This window comes from Trichosurus vulpecula, chromosome 4 (assembly GCF_011100635.1).
Source record: "Trichosurus vulpecula isolate mTriVul1 chromosome 4, mTriVul1.pri, whole genome shotgun sequence".
Taxonomy (NCBI): Eukaryota; Metazoa; Chordata; class Mammalia; order Diprotodontia; family Phalangeridae; genus Trichosurus; species Trichosurus vulpecula.
This window is the reverse complement of record NC_050576.1, coordinates 215,194,791-215,210,136: the sequence shown is the minus strand read 5'-3', so window position 1 is coordinate 215,210,136 and position 15,346 is coordinate 215,194,791. Positions and strand designations below refer to the sequence as shown.

The 15,346-nt window shown below is 43.5% G+C and overlaps 1 protein-coding gene across 1 annotated transcript in view; it reads left to right on the top strand.

Moving 5' to 3' along the window:
* Nucleotides 1–337: 337 nt before the first annotated feature.
* The window catches only part of LOC118845803 (mitochondrial dicarboxylate carrier-like), a 39,126-nt gene continuing 24,117 nt past the window's right edge, over nucleotides 338–15,346 (top strand). Inside the window, exons 1-2 of the mRNA XM_036753839.1 lie at nucleotides 338–559; nucleotides 12,465–12,854. Of these exons, the coding sequence (XP_036609734.1) occupies nucleotides 12,765–12,854 (90 nt within the window). The 5' untranslated portion in view covers nucleotides 338–559; nucleotides 12,465–12,764. The remainder of the gene's footprint in view (nucleotides 560–12,464; nucleotides 12,855–15,346) is intronic.

Here is a 15,346-nt window from a genome sequence, read left to right as displayed (position 1 = left end):
TCAGCCAACCAGCATTTATTAAACAGCTACGAGGCACTAAAGCTGGGGGTGCAAAGAAAGAACCCCCATCCCCGCCGTGCCCCAGACCAGTAATAGTTCTATTTCCTCTTGGAGATCTCCAGCAATTGGTAATCATCCACCGCTTGAGCCCTTTCCACCGAGAACTCCAACTGATGGAAAGGTTTTCTTGCTACTTAACTATGACCAACCATTAGTGCCTACTGTGTGCCGAGACACCGTGCCTCAGCCTTCTGCAGACTTAGAGGAGCGCAACCCAACATGATGTGGCTCGTTCCCCCCGCCCCGCAGCCTTCGGCCCCTCCCCCGCGCTCCAGGCATTTGGCGGGGGTGGTGTGGGCGGTTGACTGGCGGCTCGCGGCCGCCCCTCCATTCCCATGCCCTCTTACCTGGGGAGGGTGGAGCCGCAGCTGTGCCCCGTCCCACCTGTCCAGGGGCACTGTGTGAGTCCAGCACGGTCCCCTCGGTCTGACGCTACGCCTTCCCTTTTTATCATTTTCACTGCAACCCAACTCATACTTTAAAGTGATCCGTTTTACAGGTAAGCAAACTGAGTCCTGTCTGGTTTTGAAGCAGTTTCATTTAAATGTCGTGGCCTGGCAGGGAAAATAGTCCTGGGTTGATTAATAAAGGATCCGCCCCAGCTCCACAACTTTCCTGATTCTGGGGGGCCAGGGGAGCTCCCTGTCTGCCTGGAGGTCTGGCAGAAAGGAGGAGCACCGCCCCCTCCATCACTCCACCACAGACTCAATCAGCCCCCTTCCCACGCTGAGGGAGACTGGGAGGTCGGAAATTCCCGCCCCGGGAAAAACACTTTTTGAACCTTATTTTCACTTTTCCGGCTGCCTGGCTGGGCCTTTTAATTTTATTTCATCTGGCTAAGGATGGGGTAGGATGAATAGTTAGAGGAGGGAAGCACTAGGTATAATTTGCCCAGGGCTGCCCAATGTCTAAGAAACGTTTCCTTCCCCAGCCTCCATCTGACTAATTCAGTTAAAGGCTCATGGACTCCAGTGAGATGACCAGGACATAGTATCTCCAGATTGGACCTTCCCTCCTTTACTGTGACCCTAATAATCAATAACTCCTTTTAAACACCCTGTATTTTAAAGGGACTCTAACTGATGACAATGGCCCAAGACTGTAGATATCTCATGCTGTGGGGGCGAGATCTACATCTCTATCTATGTGATTTCTCTTTCTTGTTTACCTTTTCATGCTTCTCTTGATTTTTGTGTTTGAAAATCAAATTTTCTATTCAGCTTTGGTCTTTTCACTGAGAAAGTTTGAAAGTCCTCTATTTTATTGAAAGTCCACATTTTACCTTGGAGCAATATACTCAGTTTTGCTGGGTAGGTGATTCTTGGTTTTAATCCTAGCTCCATTGACCTCTGAAATATTATATTCTAAGCCCTTCGATCCCTTAATGTAGAAGCTGCTAGATCTTGACTTATCCTGATTGTGTTTCCACAATACTCAAATTGTTTCTTTCTGGCTGCTTGCAGTATTTTCTCCTTGATCTGGGAGCTCTGGAATTTGGTGACAATATTCCTAGGAGTTTTCTTTTTGGGATCTTTTTCAAGAGGCAATAGGTGCATTCTTTCAATTTCTGTTTTACCCTCTGGCTCTAAAATATCAGGGCAGTTTTTCTTGATAATTTCTTGAAAGATGATGTCTAGGCTCTTTTTTTGGTCATGGCTTTCAGGTAGTCCAGTACTTCTTAAATTATCTCTCCTGGATCTATTCTCCAGGTCAATGGTTTTTCCAATGAGATATTTCACATTGTCTTCCATTTTTTCATTCCTTTGGTTCTGCTTTATAATATCTTGATTTCTCATAAAGTCACTATCTTCCACTTGCTCCAATCTAATTTTTAAGGTGGTATTTTCTTCAGTGGTCTTTTGGATCTCCTTTTCCATTTGGCTAACTCTGCCTTTTCAAGGCATCCTTCTCCTCATTGGCTTTTTGGAGCTCTTTTGCCATTTGGGTTAGTCTATTTTTTAAGGTGTTATTTTCTTCAGTATTTTGGGGGGGTCTCCTTTAGCAAGTCATTGACTTGTTTTTCTTGGTTTTCTTGCATCTCTCTCATTTCTCTTCCCAGTTTTTCCTCTACTTCTCTTACTTGCTTTTCCAACTCCTTTTTGAGCTCTTCCATGGCCTGAGCCCAATTCATATTTTTCTTGGAGGCTTTTGATGTAGGCTCTTTGACTTTGTTGACTTCTTGTGGCTGTATGTTTTGGTTTTCTTTGTCACCAAAAAAAGATTCTAGAGTCTGAGTCTGAATCTGAGTCTGCGTCCTTTTTCGCTGCCTCGCCATGTTCCCAGCTAACTACTTGACCTTTGAGCTTTTTGTCAGCGTATGACTGCTTGTAGAGAGTGCTTTGTCCCAAGCTTTAGGGGCTGTGCTGCTGTTTTCAAACCTACTTCTACTCCACTGTGCCTGCAAGCTCTGCCACAGCAGCACTCCTCCTCCCCCAAGAACTGCCAACTAGGATTGTGACCCAGATCCAAGCAGGGCAAAGCAAGCCCTGCACTCCCGCTTTGATCTGCTCCTTGATTCCTCCCACTGTGTGAGCCAGGGACTCCAGAAGCAGCTGACACTGGAGCTCCGGAAGCAGCTGCACAAGCTTCCTGCTGCTGCTGTCACCACCACCCCCAGGGCTGGGGCTGGACCGCTCTCCAACCCGATCTAGAAGTTTTCCCACTAACCTGCTCTGTGGTCTTTGGTGTTTGTGGGTTGAGAAGTCTGGAAACTGCCACAGCTCAATGATTCATGGCCCTAAGGCATGCTCAGGTCAACTCCTGGTCTGGTCTGTCCTGGTGCGGCCCATGCTGGGCTGCGCTCCACTCCCAGCACCATGTGATAGACCCTTCCCAGCAATCTTCCAGGCCATCCTGGGCTGGAGACCTGCTTCTCTCTGCTATTTCTTGGGTTCCACAGCTCCAGATATTGTTCAGAGCCATTTTTTACGGGTGTTTGGAGGAGAGCTTAAGCAAGTCCCTACTTTCCAGCCATCATCTTGGTTCCGCACCCCCCCCCCAAACGAATTGTTAGAGAAAAGTATCGTTTGTATCATGAGGCTTGATTCCTGGGTCTGCCAGACCATTTGATAAATCCTGCAATTACCTTGAAACCCAACTACAGAGAGGATCCCTAAATATAGAGACAATACTCTTTAGTAGAACAAGCTGTGAACTCAGAAGACCTGGATTTGAATGACAGTTCCACTCCTTAACTGCAAATTATTTAATCTCTGATCCTCAATTTCCTATTCTATAAAATAGGAATAATAATCCTTGTACTGTTTACCTCTCAGGGTTTCTGTGAACATTCAAATGAGATGACGTATGTAAAGCATATTGTAAGCATGAAAGGCTCTAGAAATGTAAGCTATTGTTTTGTTGCTCATTTGTGACCCCATTTGGGGTTTTCCTGGCAAAGATACTGGACTGGTTTGCCACTTCCTTCTCCAGCTCATTTTACAGATTAGGAACCTGAGGTTAAATGACTTCTCCAGGGTCACGTAGCTAGTAAGCCTGTTAGGTCAGATTTGAACTCAGGAAGATGAATCTCCTTGACTCCAGACCTGGCATTCTATCCACTGTGTCACCTAGCTGCCCAGGTTATCATTATAATATGTGATTTTTTTTTTTAGAGCTGTAAATCTTCTGGAGTTATTTATGGCAAATATCCACAAAGTATGATATCTGAATTAGTGCCAGTCCATAATAAATTCCCAGATTTATTTTTCTTATTGTCTTAAAAAGATCACTAGGTTCAGAGTAACTCAAGAAGATGTGAGTTCAAATCCTACCTCTGACATGAACTGTGTGATCCAAGATAGCTTGTTCGAACCTGAGATTCCTCATTTGTAAAACAGGGAGAATAATACTTCTAGTGTACCCTACAGGGTTATTGTGAGATTCAAATGAGATAATATATGTAAAGCTCTTTGCAGACTTTCAAATGCTACCTTATATCACATTTTAAAATTACAATTATATTGTTGTTCTATATTAGCAATAAGTCAGCTCACATTTATTTATAGTCACCTATGTGCTAGCACTTTACTTAGCTCTGGGGATGCAAAAAAAGGCAAAAAGTAGTCCTTGTTCTCAAAGAACTCACAGTTTAATGCGGGGGACAACGTGCAAATAACCATGTACTAACAAAATATATCCAGGATGAAGAAGCACTAAGACTAAGGAAGACTGGAAAAGGCTTCTCACAGAAGGTAGGAGTCAGAGATGGGGAGGGAGAGAGTTCCAGGAATAGCCAGTGAAAACATGGAGTCAGGAGATAAGAGTGTCATGCATTAGAAACAGCAAGGAGGTCAGTGTCAAATTTCATCTGATGTATAGTTTCTAGTACAATTAGTCTCCTCTGTATTTCAGTCTTTGCTTCAACCTGACTCTCCTAGGAGGGATACCTGCTATCTAGCTTTTCTTTTTCTTATTTTTTAAAATTAGTTGTTATTTCATTTTTAGTTCCAAAGTCCCTCCCTTCTCCTTTTCCCATCCCAACCTATGGAGAGGGCAATAAAAATAAAACCTATTATTACAAATATGTGTAGCCATGTTCAGTAGAAGAAAAGATGCTTCCATTTGCACTCTGAATCCATCAGCTGTCTAGCTGGTGGTGGATAGCATATTTCATCATGAATCCTTTAGAACTGTGGTTGGTCATTGTGTTGATCAGAATTACTAAGTCTTTCAGAGTTGATTGTCTTTATGATAATGCTATTACTATATAAATTGTTCTTCTGGTTCTGCTCACTTCATTTTGCATTAGTTCAGACAAGTTCTTCCAAGGTTTTTTCCCCTTATAGCACAACAGCATTCCATCACTTTCATATACCATAACTTGTTCAGCCATTCCCCAATTCTTTGTTACCACAAAAAGGGCTGCTATAAATATTTTTGTACATACCTAGTAGGGTATTGCTGGGTATATACAGCTTTATAGCTTTTGGTGCAGAGCTCCAAATTGCTTTCCAGAATGGTTGGTGCACTGTTGGTCCACCAACAGTGTACTAGTGTATGGACTTTGCCCTTAGTCATTTCAGCCACTTGTCATTTTCCCTAGCTTCCTCTAGGATCATTCCCCATTCAAGTAAATTCCCAAATGCCACCTCTAACAGGAAAATATGTGCTGTGGTTAAGCAAGGCTCCTTTCTGCCAGCATCTCTAGTATCCTCAGTGTTTGGGTACGGTATTTAAATTGAAATTTGAAGCTCCAAAATAAAACATTGCTACCTCCATTACAAATCATCACCCCCACTATGGTCCTCAGTGGTTCACCCGGTGTTGGTAGAAAGGAAGTTTTTGGGTGCTCCTGATTCAAGCTCATCTCACGTCACAATTGTCACCTCCCCAATGAGGTCCTTCCTTTGACACAGAACAGCAGCCTGAAGCAGATGTTCCAGCCTGAATGTGTAAATCAAAGGCAAGTACTGTGAGGCTCTAGAGGGGAATGCAATTACCGTTCTTGGCTTGGGGAGGCCCAGAGAGTGACAGAAGAACCTGAGGTTTGGAGATTCCAACTTCTCGCTTGCTGTAGGAATCTGCCCTATAGCACCCCTGCCCAGTGGCTATCTAGTATTCTCTTCTTGAATACCTCTAGTGAGAGGAAGTTTACCACCAGCCTTCCATCTTGGGCAATTGTGGCCATCATGTAAATTGTTTTTCTTGATTCTGCTTACTTTGCTCTTGTATGTAAGGTGGATTTGTTTTCTTTTTAAGATATTAGTTCTCAGGATCCATGGCCATAAACAATCTCACTGAGCTTACGTATCACGTAACCAAGATAATGTAAACATTTGAGTTTAGCTTGTAAACAGCCCACTGTGCCTCTGCTCTGCTGAATCACCATGATATTGTTAAAGTTACTGTAAATTTGCAAAGCTGTTGCTGCCAAATTTCCTTCTGTAAATCAAGTGAATGCTGGTCAGTAAGTGGGGATTTGTGGAACGTGTGTGTTTGTCTCAACTGGCCCCCATTGAAATTTAGGGGATGCTGTAGGAGTCGGTGCTCTTCCTTTTACTCTCACTGGGTGACTAAGTGGGTGCTGTGGGAGCTGAGTTCCCCTACAACCTCCTAAATTGCCACGGTTGGGAAGAATAAAGTAAATTAACGCCAAAAAAAAAAAGAAATAACTCTACTTGTTAATTCAGTACAATTTAATAAACATCTATTAGCATACACTATGTATGTGGAAAACACTATGCTAGTCTATGAGGATTCGCAGATGGCGCCTGTGGAGTTTAGCATCTAATGATGGGGGTGCGGGGGAAATATCTGTACATGAGTACCCTTGATCCGTGGAAGAGTATATGTTGTTGTTCAGTAGTTTTCAGTCGTTTCTGACTCTTCATGATCCCATTTGTTCCTGGCAAAAATACTGGAGTCATTTGCCATTTTCTTCTCCAGCTTACTTTACAGATGAAGAAACTGAGGCAAACAGGGTTGAGTAGAATTATCCAGGGTCACACAGCTAGTAAGTGTCTGAGGCCAGATTTGAACTCAGGTTTTCCCGACTCCAGGCCCTGTACTCTATTCACTGTACCATCTAGCTACTCATGGAAGAATATACTAAATGCCAAAGAAAAAGGCAAAGGACTTTGAAAAATTTGAGGTGGAAGAAAGACACAGGGGAAGGGAATGTCAAAGAAAGCTTCATGGAGGCTGTTAAAGAATTCTTTATTGTTGGGGCAGCTAGGTGGCACAGTGAGTAGAGCACCGGCCCTGGAGTCAGGAGGACCTGAGTTCAAATCTGGCCTCAGACACTTGACACCTGTACTAGCTGTGTGACCTTGGGCAAGTCATTTAACCCCAATTGCCCTGCCTTCCCCCCTCCAAAAAAAAAAAAAGATTGCCAAAATCTATAAAAAAGGAAAATGACAAATGCTGGAGGGGCTATGGGAAAATAAAACACTTTAAAGCCCTCTTGGTGGAGCCCTGCATTCATACAGCCATTCTGGGAAGCAATATGGAACTCTGTCCCAAAAGTCATTAAACCTTTGACCCAGCAATACCATTACTAAGTGTAAACCCCACAGAGTTCAGAGAAAGAGGAAAAGGACCTATGTGTATGGGTTTCCCTGATGTAGAGTGATCCTGCTCTCAGGTGACAACTCTTCAGATTTTTGAAGGCTCATATCCCTCCTCCTAAGGGTATCTGGGTTGCTCTTGTCGGCAGCGTACCACATGGAGCAGATGGGGGCTTGACTTGGAATCATAGGATCATAGATTTCTATTTGGAAGGGGCCTTAGAAGTGACCTAATCCAACCCTCTCAGTTTACAGATGAAGAACCTGAGGCCCTAGCCAGGTGAAGCAAATTGTCCACAATCACACAGAGGTAGAGGTGAATTGTAAGGAAGCTGTTGTTTAGTTGTGTCTTACTCTACCTGACCCCATGGAAAAGTCTATGGGGTTTACTTGGCAAAGATCCTGGAGTGGTTAGCCATTTCCTTCTCTAATGTGTCCCCATTTTACAGATGGGGAACTGAGGTCAATGGGGTTAAGTGACTTGCCCAGGGTCATCTGAGGCTGGATTTAAACTCAGGGTTCTGTCTCCAAGCCTGGTGCTCTGTTCATGACCCGGCTGCCCCTGACTAGGAAGGTGACCCTGACTACCTCTCTATGTGACCATAAGGAAGTCACTTGACCTCTTTGAGACTATTTACTCATCTGTAAAACAGATAAGAATGCCACCCAATTGTGATGCTCAACCAGGGACTTTTATATGTATGTGTATGTTGTCAACAGGCAATTGCAACTTCATGAAACTTACATAAAAACCAGATCTATTACAAGAGAAATAAATGAAACGTGTGTGGAACCCAAAGAGTTCACAATCCATACAGAAATTTGCATTTTTGTAACAGCAGGACAAAGGGGAGAGGTACTAGAATCTCCACCTAAAAGGATGGGAGGGGGAAAGGTGCAATGAAGGTAGGAAAAGGACAAATGCCCTCCCAAAGGGGAAGAGCCAGGGGATGGCAAAAGCAGCAGCCTTTTCCTTTGGGAACCGCTAGACATGGTGGGCTTATCTGTAAGGATCTCAGCCCAACAAGCAACTTCTAGGCCTAGTGCAGACTGACTGGTGCCTGTCTTGACACACAGGGAGCCCAGCTTGGGATGCAAATAATACATTATGTCGGCTCAGGAGGGTCTTTGTCCTTGACACATGCAGGGCCTTCTGCATATTCTGGGTCCAGTGTTTCTGAAAAACATGGCAACTCAGAAAGACAAGTTCAGGGGACCCCTTAACAATGTATATGTATGCATGCATGTGCATATTGTGTATGTATGTATTTGGGTATGTATGTGTGTGCATATGTGTATATATGTATATTCACACACACAAAATACTAAACAATACCCCGTATATGGGGATAATACATTGTGTTTATATATGTGTATATATATATATATATACATATGTGTATGCATAAAATATGAACTAATACCCCTTATGTATAGGGATAATATATATTGTGTGTATGAATACATATGTGCATATATGTGTACATATACATCTGTCTGCATGTGCACATATTGCTTTGTCAACTTGGATATACTACATGTCAGTAATTAAATAGGAGACAAAAAAGAAATGTCAGCCATTCAGCATTAGAGTATGAGCTTCTTGGGAATGGGAACTATCTTGTTTTTCTTTTTGTATTCTTGGTGCTTAGTAAAGCACAGGGCTTTACATATAGTAAGAGCTTAATAAGTGTTGTATTCATTCAACAAGTATTTGTTAAGTGCCACCTACTGTTTGCCACACACTGGTATCTGTTCATTCCAAGGAATGCTCCATGGGAAACATCTCCTCTGCTTTCACAAAATGGTCTGATTTGCCTCCATAATGTGAGTCAGTCAATAAGCATTTATTAAGCGTCTACTGTATGATAAGCTCTGTGGATACAAGGAGAGGCAAAAGAGAGTCCCTGCCCTCAAGGAGATCATAGTCTAGTATGATCAGGCAGTGTTATGGTTTGGAGATCGTGCTCTACTTTTAAATTTATTCCAGGGGTTTAGCATATGCTACCTTCTCAGGCGTACTGCTGCTCCCCAGTCTGGTCAGACTGGTCTGCTAGCTCTTCCCAGTGCTTTCCATGGAGATGGAATGTCCATTTCCATCCAGCCTCTAGGCTTTTCCATAAGTAATCCTCTTGTCTGAAATGTACTCCTTCCTCCTCTTTGCCTAGTACAAGTGCTAGATCTGGAGTTAAGTAGAACTGAATTCAAATCTGTCCTCCAACACTGACTAGCTCTGTGACCTTGAGAAAGTTATTTAACTTCTGTCTGCCTCAGTTTCCTCGTCTGTAAGGAGATGGATTTTGTTATACTTTTTTAGAACTTAGTTTCCCAGGATCCATAATCATGGATCTATCATCTAGCCTCCAGGTGTTAGATAACTCCAGAATAGTTTCAAGGATCCTAGATAGTAATTTCTAGAATCATAGTGATAGTCCTCCTGAGGCTGGGAGAGACGTAATTGATACTACACTTGCGCAGAATGACGATATTGCTAAAGTTACCTTGTGAAGCTTAATCATTGGCAAAATGCCTTCCTGGTCTGTTACCCTATAAATCACGTAGACACTGCCCAAGGAGTGCGGGTTTCCTTCCTCACCTCCTCCTTGCTGGCTGCCACTTGGAGTAATAAACTGGTATGAATCCCCTATGTGTTGTTCCTTTGTCTTTCTTTGGTTTGGCTGAATCTGATGTGAATTTGCCAGGAGTGGAGCTCCTGCGATACATCATCTATAAAATAAGGAGGATAATAATACCTACCTCCCAGGGCCATGGTGAAGGTAAAATGAGATATTGTTTGTAAAGCACTTTGCAAACTTTAAATCACTATAAAATGCCCACTGTTATCCTTAGAGCCCAGCTGAGGTGCCACCTCCTGTGTGAGGTCTTTACAGCTCTTGGGCACAATAATCCAATTAGTAGGACTCTCCCTCTCTTCAAATTACTTTGTTATTTACTTAGTGGTGTGCAGTAATCTCCTTCAGGGCAGGCAAGGCCTGTTTCATTTTTGTCCTTGTAGACCCAAATGTTTATTGTAATGCCAGGCACTTAGTAGGTGTTTGACAAATGTTTGTAGAATTGAACTTGTGTGGGACAGCAAAAGCAACTTCACCCAAAATTAAAAACTCAGAGGCTTCTCAAGTAGAAAGTAGAAATGAATTTTATTACGATCCAGTGGGAAAGAGCAGTCTTTGAACTTTGGTAGGAAGAGGTGGCACCCAGAGAGCAGAATTTAGCTTTATACCCTAACACAAACAGCCCCCACCCCACCACTGACCTTTTACTCTCTTTGGTGGAGTTCAGGCTCACAATCTAAATGGGGAAATTTACTACCCCAGGTACAATTTACCCAATGCCAACTCTTAAAAACACTTTTATCCTTATTTGGGAAGGCTCCTGCTGGGGGAGGGGAGTAGGCAGCAGCCATGGGTTCAGGCTGCTCTGAGTTCCAGATTCCTGTAAGTCAGGTGACTTTAGTACATAGAAACTTGGGCCTAGGGTCTAAGCTACTTTAGTAAGGTGTATCCCCTGAGAAGCCTTCATATCTCTCAACTTACGGAAAGACTGAGGCTCAGATTTTATGAGAGGTCTCCACTTATCCTACTTAAACTGAATTGACTGCTTTATGCTCATCATAGAACTTCCTGTGCCTGTTTCTGCCATCTGTCTCTTCCCCTCCTGTTGAGGATTAGAATGTTGAGGTTTAGGGGTACTCGGGACCCCAAAATACCGACATGCCAGTTCCTGTCCAAATGAATTCCACTCAAGTCTTCTTTCAGCCAAAGAAAAAGAAAATCTATTAAAGATTCACCATATTGGGTGGACTTTTAAGGAGGGTAAACAATGGCTAGCCTCTTCAGGGATCTGAGCCTTTGTGACGCTTGTATTGATGAGTAGGCCAGATTGAATCTCAGCTAGATTGAATCTGAGAGCCTCATGGGGGCAAGATGGATTTTATATACAGAAAGACTGTGGGAAGGATCTAAGGGTGGCCAAGTGCTCTGGGGTGATGAAGGGGTTTAGGGAGGATGTTGATGGGACTGGAGTGACTTGGATGGGTGGGTGAGGTCAGACTCCAGGAATGGGATTAAGGGTGGGAAATAGCTGAAGGCTACCTAGAGATGATAGACAATGGAGGGCTAGGCTAGTTTAAGGGTAACAGATTTGGGTATAGATATTTTTATAGGATCATGGGTGGGAAGTTGCCAGAGGCAATCCCAAGGTAGTGGACAATGGAGGGCTAGGCTAGGTTAAGGGTAACAGATTTGGGCAATGAAAGGCCTGATCAAGTGGGAAGATTCAGGGTGGGGTTCAAGGGAGTTCCCAGAGACTCCCCATCACTCCCTTGCACTTATTCCTGCTGTGGTTGAGGTTTAAGAGTTCTGGAACTTTAAAGTAGCCACAAGCAAGTCCTGCCTCCCAAGCCTTCTTTCAGCCAAAGACAAGGTTTATTGGAACACTGATAGAGGGTGAGTGTGATTCTAAAAATCTACAATATTGGCCAGACTGAATCTGAACCATTGGCTAGACTCTTAAGGAATCTGAGCACTTTGATGGAGGCAAGATGGATCTTATATACAGAAAAACTGTGGGAAGGATCTAGGAGTGGCCAAGTAGTCTAGGTGACTAGAAGGTAATAGAGAAGGGCTGGGAACAGCAGGGACTTGGACCACATGGCCAAGGGAGAATGGGATTTAAATAGGATCAAGGGAGGTAACAGACAACGGAGGGCTGGGCTAGGTTAGGAGTAACAAAATTGAGAGATTGGGCATAGACTACGATGAAAGGCCAGTTGACTGAGATGGGTTGATGCCTCGGGTGAACCAAATGGGAAAATTCAAGGAGAGTTCAGAGAAAAGTTCAAAGGAGGGTTTCCAGGGCCCATAAACAAATGGGATCGAAATTCTTTTGGGGTTTTGACCTGAAAGTTTGGTTAAAGGAGGCAAACAGGATATAGAAATTCGTATAGTTTATTCCCTTAAAGCTAGCCGATACATGATCATGGAATCACAAGCAAACTTCTGATTGACTTGAAGAAGAAAGACAAGGTTTAAGTAACAATTCCAACTCCAGTCCATATCAAAAAAAGGAAGTTCTTAGGTAAACAAGACAATTGACAAGGTAGGGTCACTTAGAGATTATGATCACAAGATGCAATTGTCTCTAGCCCACTGTTCTGCTTGTAGACATCCTGTCACCAACAGGAAAGATACCCCTTGTCAATCTTATCTGGTCTTTGAAGTTGCTGACACAGAAAGGGGAATTTTTAGAATAGAATGCTTTGGGTATTATTTGGGTTCAAATAATCTGAAAGGATTGACAGAGGCAAGGGGTGAAGGTCTCAGGTTGGGCTGTACCCCATCACTCTGACTGATTCCACCTGTCTTTTGAACCCTTCAGGTATTGGTCTCCAAAAGTCTTCTGTAAGTCAAATGAGCAGGTGCTAATGGAACAACCAACACTTGGCAAATGCCCTATAGACCGTGACCCAATGTGCAGCCCACCCAGATCTATCCATCAATACAGAATCCCTGAACACTTTGACATACCCTCTTCTAGCTGTAATGTGAACAATCTTCATCTCCCAGAAGTGTGTGGCAGCTGCAACCTTTGATAGAATTTCTTGGCCTGAAAAATAGCATATTGATAATCAAGACTCTCCCTGAGCCCCTTGCAAGAGATTGCACCCAGAGCAACAACATGGGCGAGAAACTTGCTTCCCTCTGGTACTTTGGAGGACTGGCTTCTGCTGGAGCCACTTGTGTGACCCATCCACTGGATCTGATCAAGGTGGGTATTGTCATCTCCATTCCAAAGAATAAGTGAAAATGATGTCTTCTCTTAGAGTTCAAGCACTCATTCCTAAAGTAATCCCTGGGGTAGAGTGTAGTGCATAAAATTCCTTGGAATCAGGAAGACCTACTAGATGTGTGATCTCAAGCAAGTCTTTCAGCCTTTCAGTGCCCCCAGCAATGCTAAGACTTTTTTAAAATTTCAGATGAGCTATTGATCCACATTGGTGGAGAAAGAGTTCCTAATGACAGTAAATTCACAGGTCCAGAAGTGTGTGTGTTTGGGGGAGGGGTTGGGAAATAAGCAATGTACTGCGTCTCTGAGAGAGAAACAAAGAGTAAATAGGACACAATTCTTGCAGCAAAAGAATTGCAGTCTTGTAGTAGTAGACAAAATATACTTAAAAGAACTGCATTTTGGTTGGTGTTGAGGTTTAGAGATGCTGGGACCCCAAAATAGTGCAGCCCAAATGAATTCGACCCAAGCTTTCTTTCAGCCAAAGACAAGGTTTATTAAAACACCATCCAAGGCGGGTGTGATTCTAAAAATCTGCCGTATTGGCCAGACTCTTAAGGAATCTAAGCATTTGTATTGCTGATGCAAGCAGCCAGATTGAATCTGAGTATACCTCAATGGAGGCCAAGATGGATCTTATATACAGAAAGACTGTGGGAGGGATCTAGGAGTGGCCAAGTAGCCTGGGGTGACTGGGACATAACAGAGAAGGGAGGCTGGAAACAGAGAATTTCAAGATTGGGCATAGGTCACAATGAAAGGCCAGTTGAGAGGATTACTGGAATGGGTAGATGCCTCAGGTGAACCCCAGAGACTTGCCCTTATGGTCAAGGTTCAAGGCCAGTTGGGGGGTAGGTGGGTTTTCAGAGCCTGTACCTGTCATGTCCCCCTCAAACAAATGGAACCCAAAGTCTTTTGGGGCAAGGGGCAAAGGTTTTGGCTTGGACCCATATCCCATCATTGGTACTTCCTCCACAAACACAAGTCACAACCCCTCTGTAACTTAGTCTGTCCCTTGTGCTTCAAGGATCTGTAATTGTGTGTGTGTGTGTGTGCGTGTGTGCGCGTCCCTTAGTTTCCAAGATCTTTGCCACCATAAAAAGAAAATAGGAGTTGACATTGTCATCAATGGTTATTCTAGAGCAGCATTCTTAACTTTTTTTTCATGATGGATCTCTTTGACAGAGTCTGGTGAAGCCTACAGACCCTTTGTAGAATAATGTTGCTAAATGCATACAGTTCTTAAGATTACCAAGGAAACCAATTATCAAAATATGAAGAGTTACAAATTCGTAGATTCCAGATTAGAAACTTTCTTTCTAGAACGAGAAAACCAGGGCTGTAATTGCCAGGACTCACACTCAGGTCTTGCTTCCAGTCCTGTGCTCTAGGAAACTCTACCCCACTGCCTCCAGACAGGACGTGTGCTCTACCCTGTGACTGTCCCTGGAGTTTGCTTTTTTCTCCTGCTGAGTTCACAGAAAAAGCTGGCTGGAGTTTTTAAAAGCGTTGCCTAAGACAGGAGTTGGGGAACCTGCAGCTTCAAGGCCACATGTGGCCCTCTAGGTCCTTGGGTAGGCCTTTGGACTGAGTCTAAGTTTTACAGAACAAATCCTTTTATTAAGAGGATTTGTTTTGTGAAGTTTGGATTCAGTCAAAGCGTTGCACTTGAGGACCTAGAGGCCCACGTGTGGCCTTGAGGCCAAAGGTCCCCACCTCTGGCTAAGGAAAACTAAGGGGTAAAAATACTGAAAAATTTCTAGTGAAAGGTTCGTGGCTATATCTCCTAATAAGCAAGAGATCCCCATCTCTGACCAAAGTTTCTCAACAGCCTAAATTCTCTGCTTTTGATTAAATGTGGATGGAATCCATTCCTAAGCCCTGGTTTCTTTCCTGGTCCTATCCTGTCCTGTTTCTATAGATCCTCTTTAAAAAATAAATAAATGTTTTATTTGATTTAAGGCAGATACTGCCACAGATGAGAAGCTTAGCCTTGGACTCAAGAAGGTCTGCCTCTGACACATAACTGCTGTGTGACCCTCTGTAATATCAATTAAGTTGGGGCTTTCTTACTGTTTTAAAATGATTAATTGTCTTTGATTGAGCCTTACTAGGTGCAAAGCCCCAGGCTCAAACCCCTACCTACTTGGTGCTAAGCCTGTGTGGGCATGAAGCCCTCAGGGTCCTAAGGGGAGTTGCTAAGACCAGAGCCAATAGTAGGCGCCTGAGTTCTGGTTGCTCAGATGACATTTGATAATGGCTAAAGAGTGTATAAAAAGAGAGAGCAGAGCTATTTGCAGAGAGGCTCTCACTCCTGGAGGCGTGGGACTCTGGGCAGCTGCTTTAGGGGCCTCCTGGCTGAACTCAGATGTTGATGGTTTCTTAGTGACTATGAATTGTATTTGGTTTGTCTGTTGATGTTTGTAATTTGTTTGTATTTGCTCTGAAGTTCAGGGTGCTGCCTTTTTCCCCTG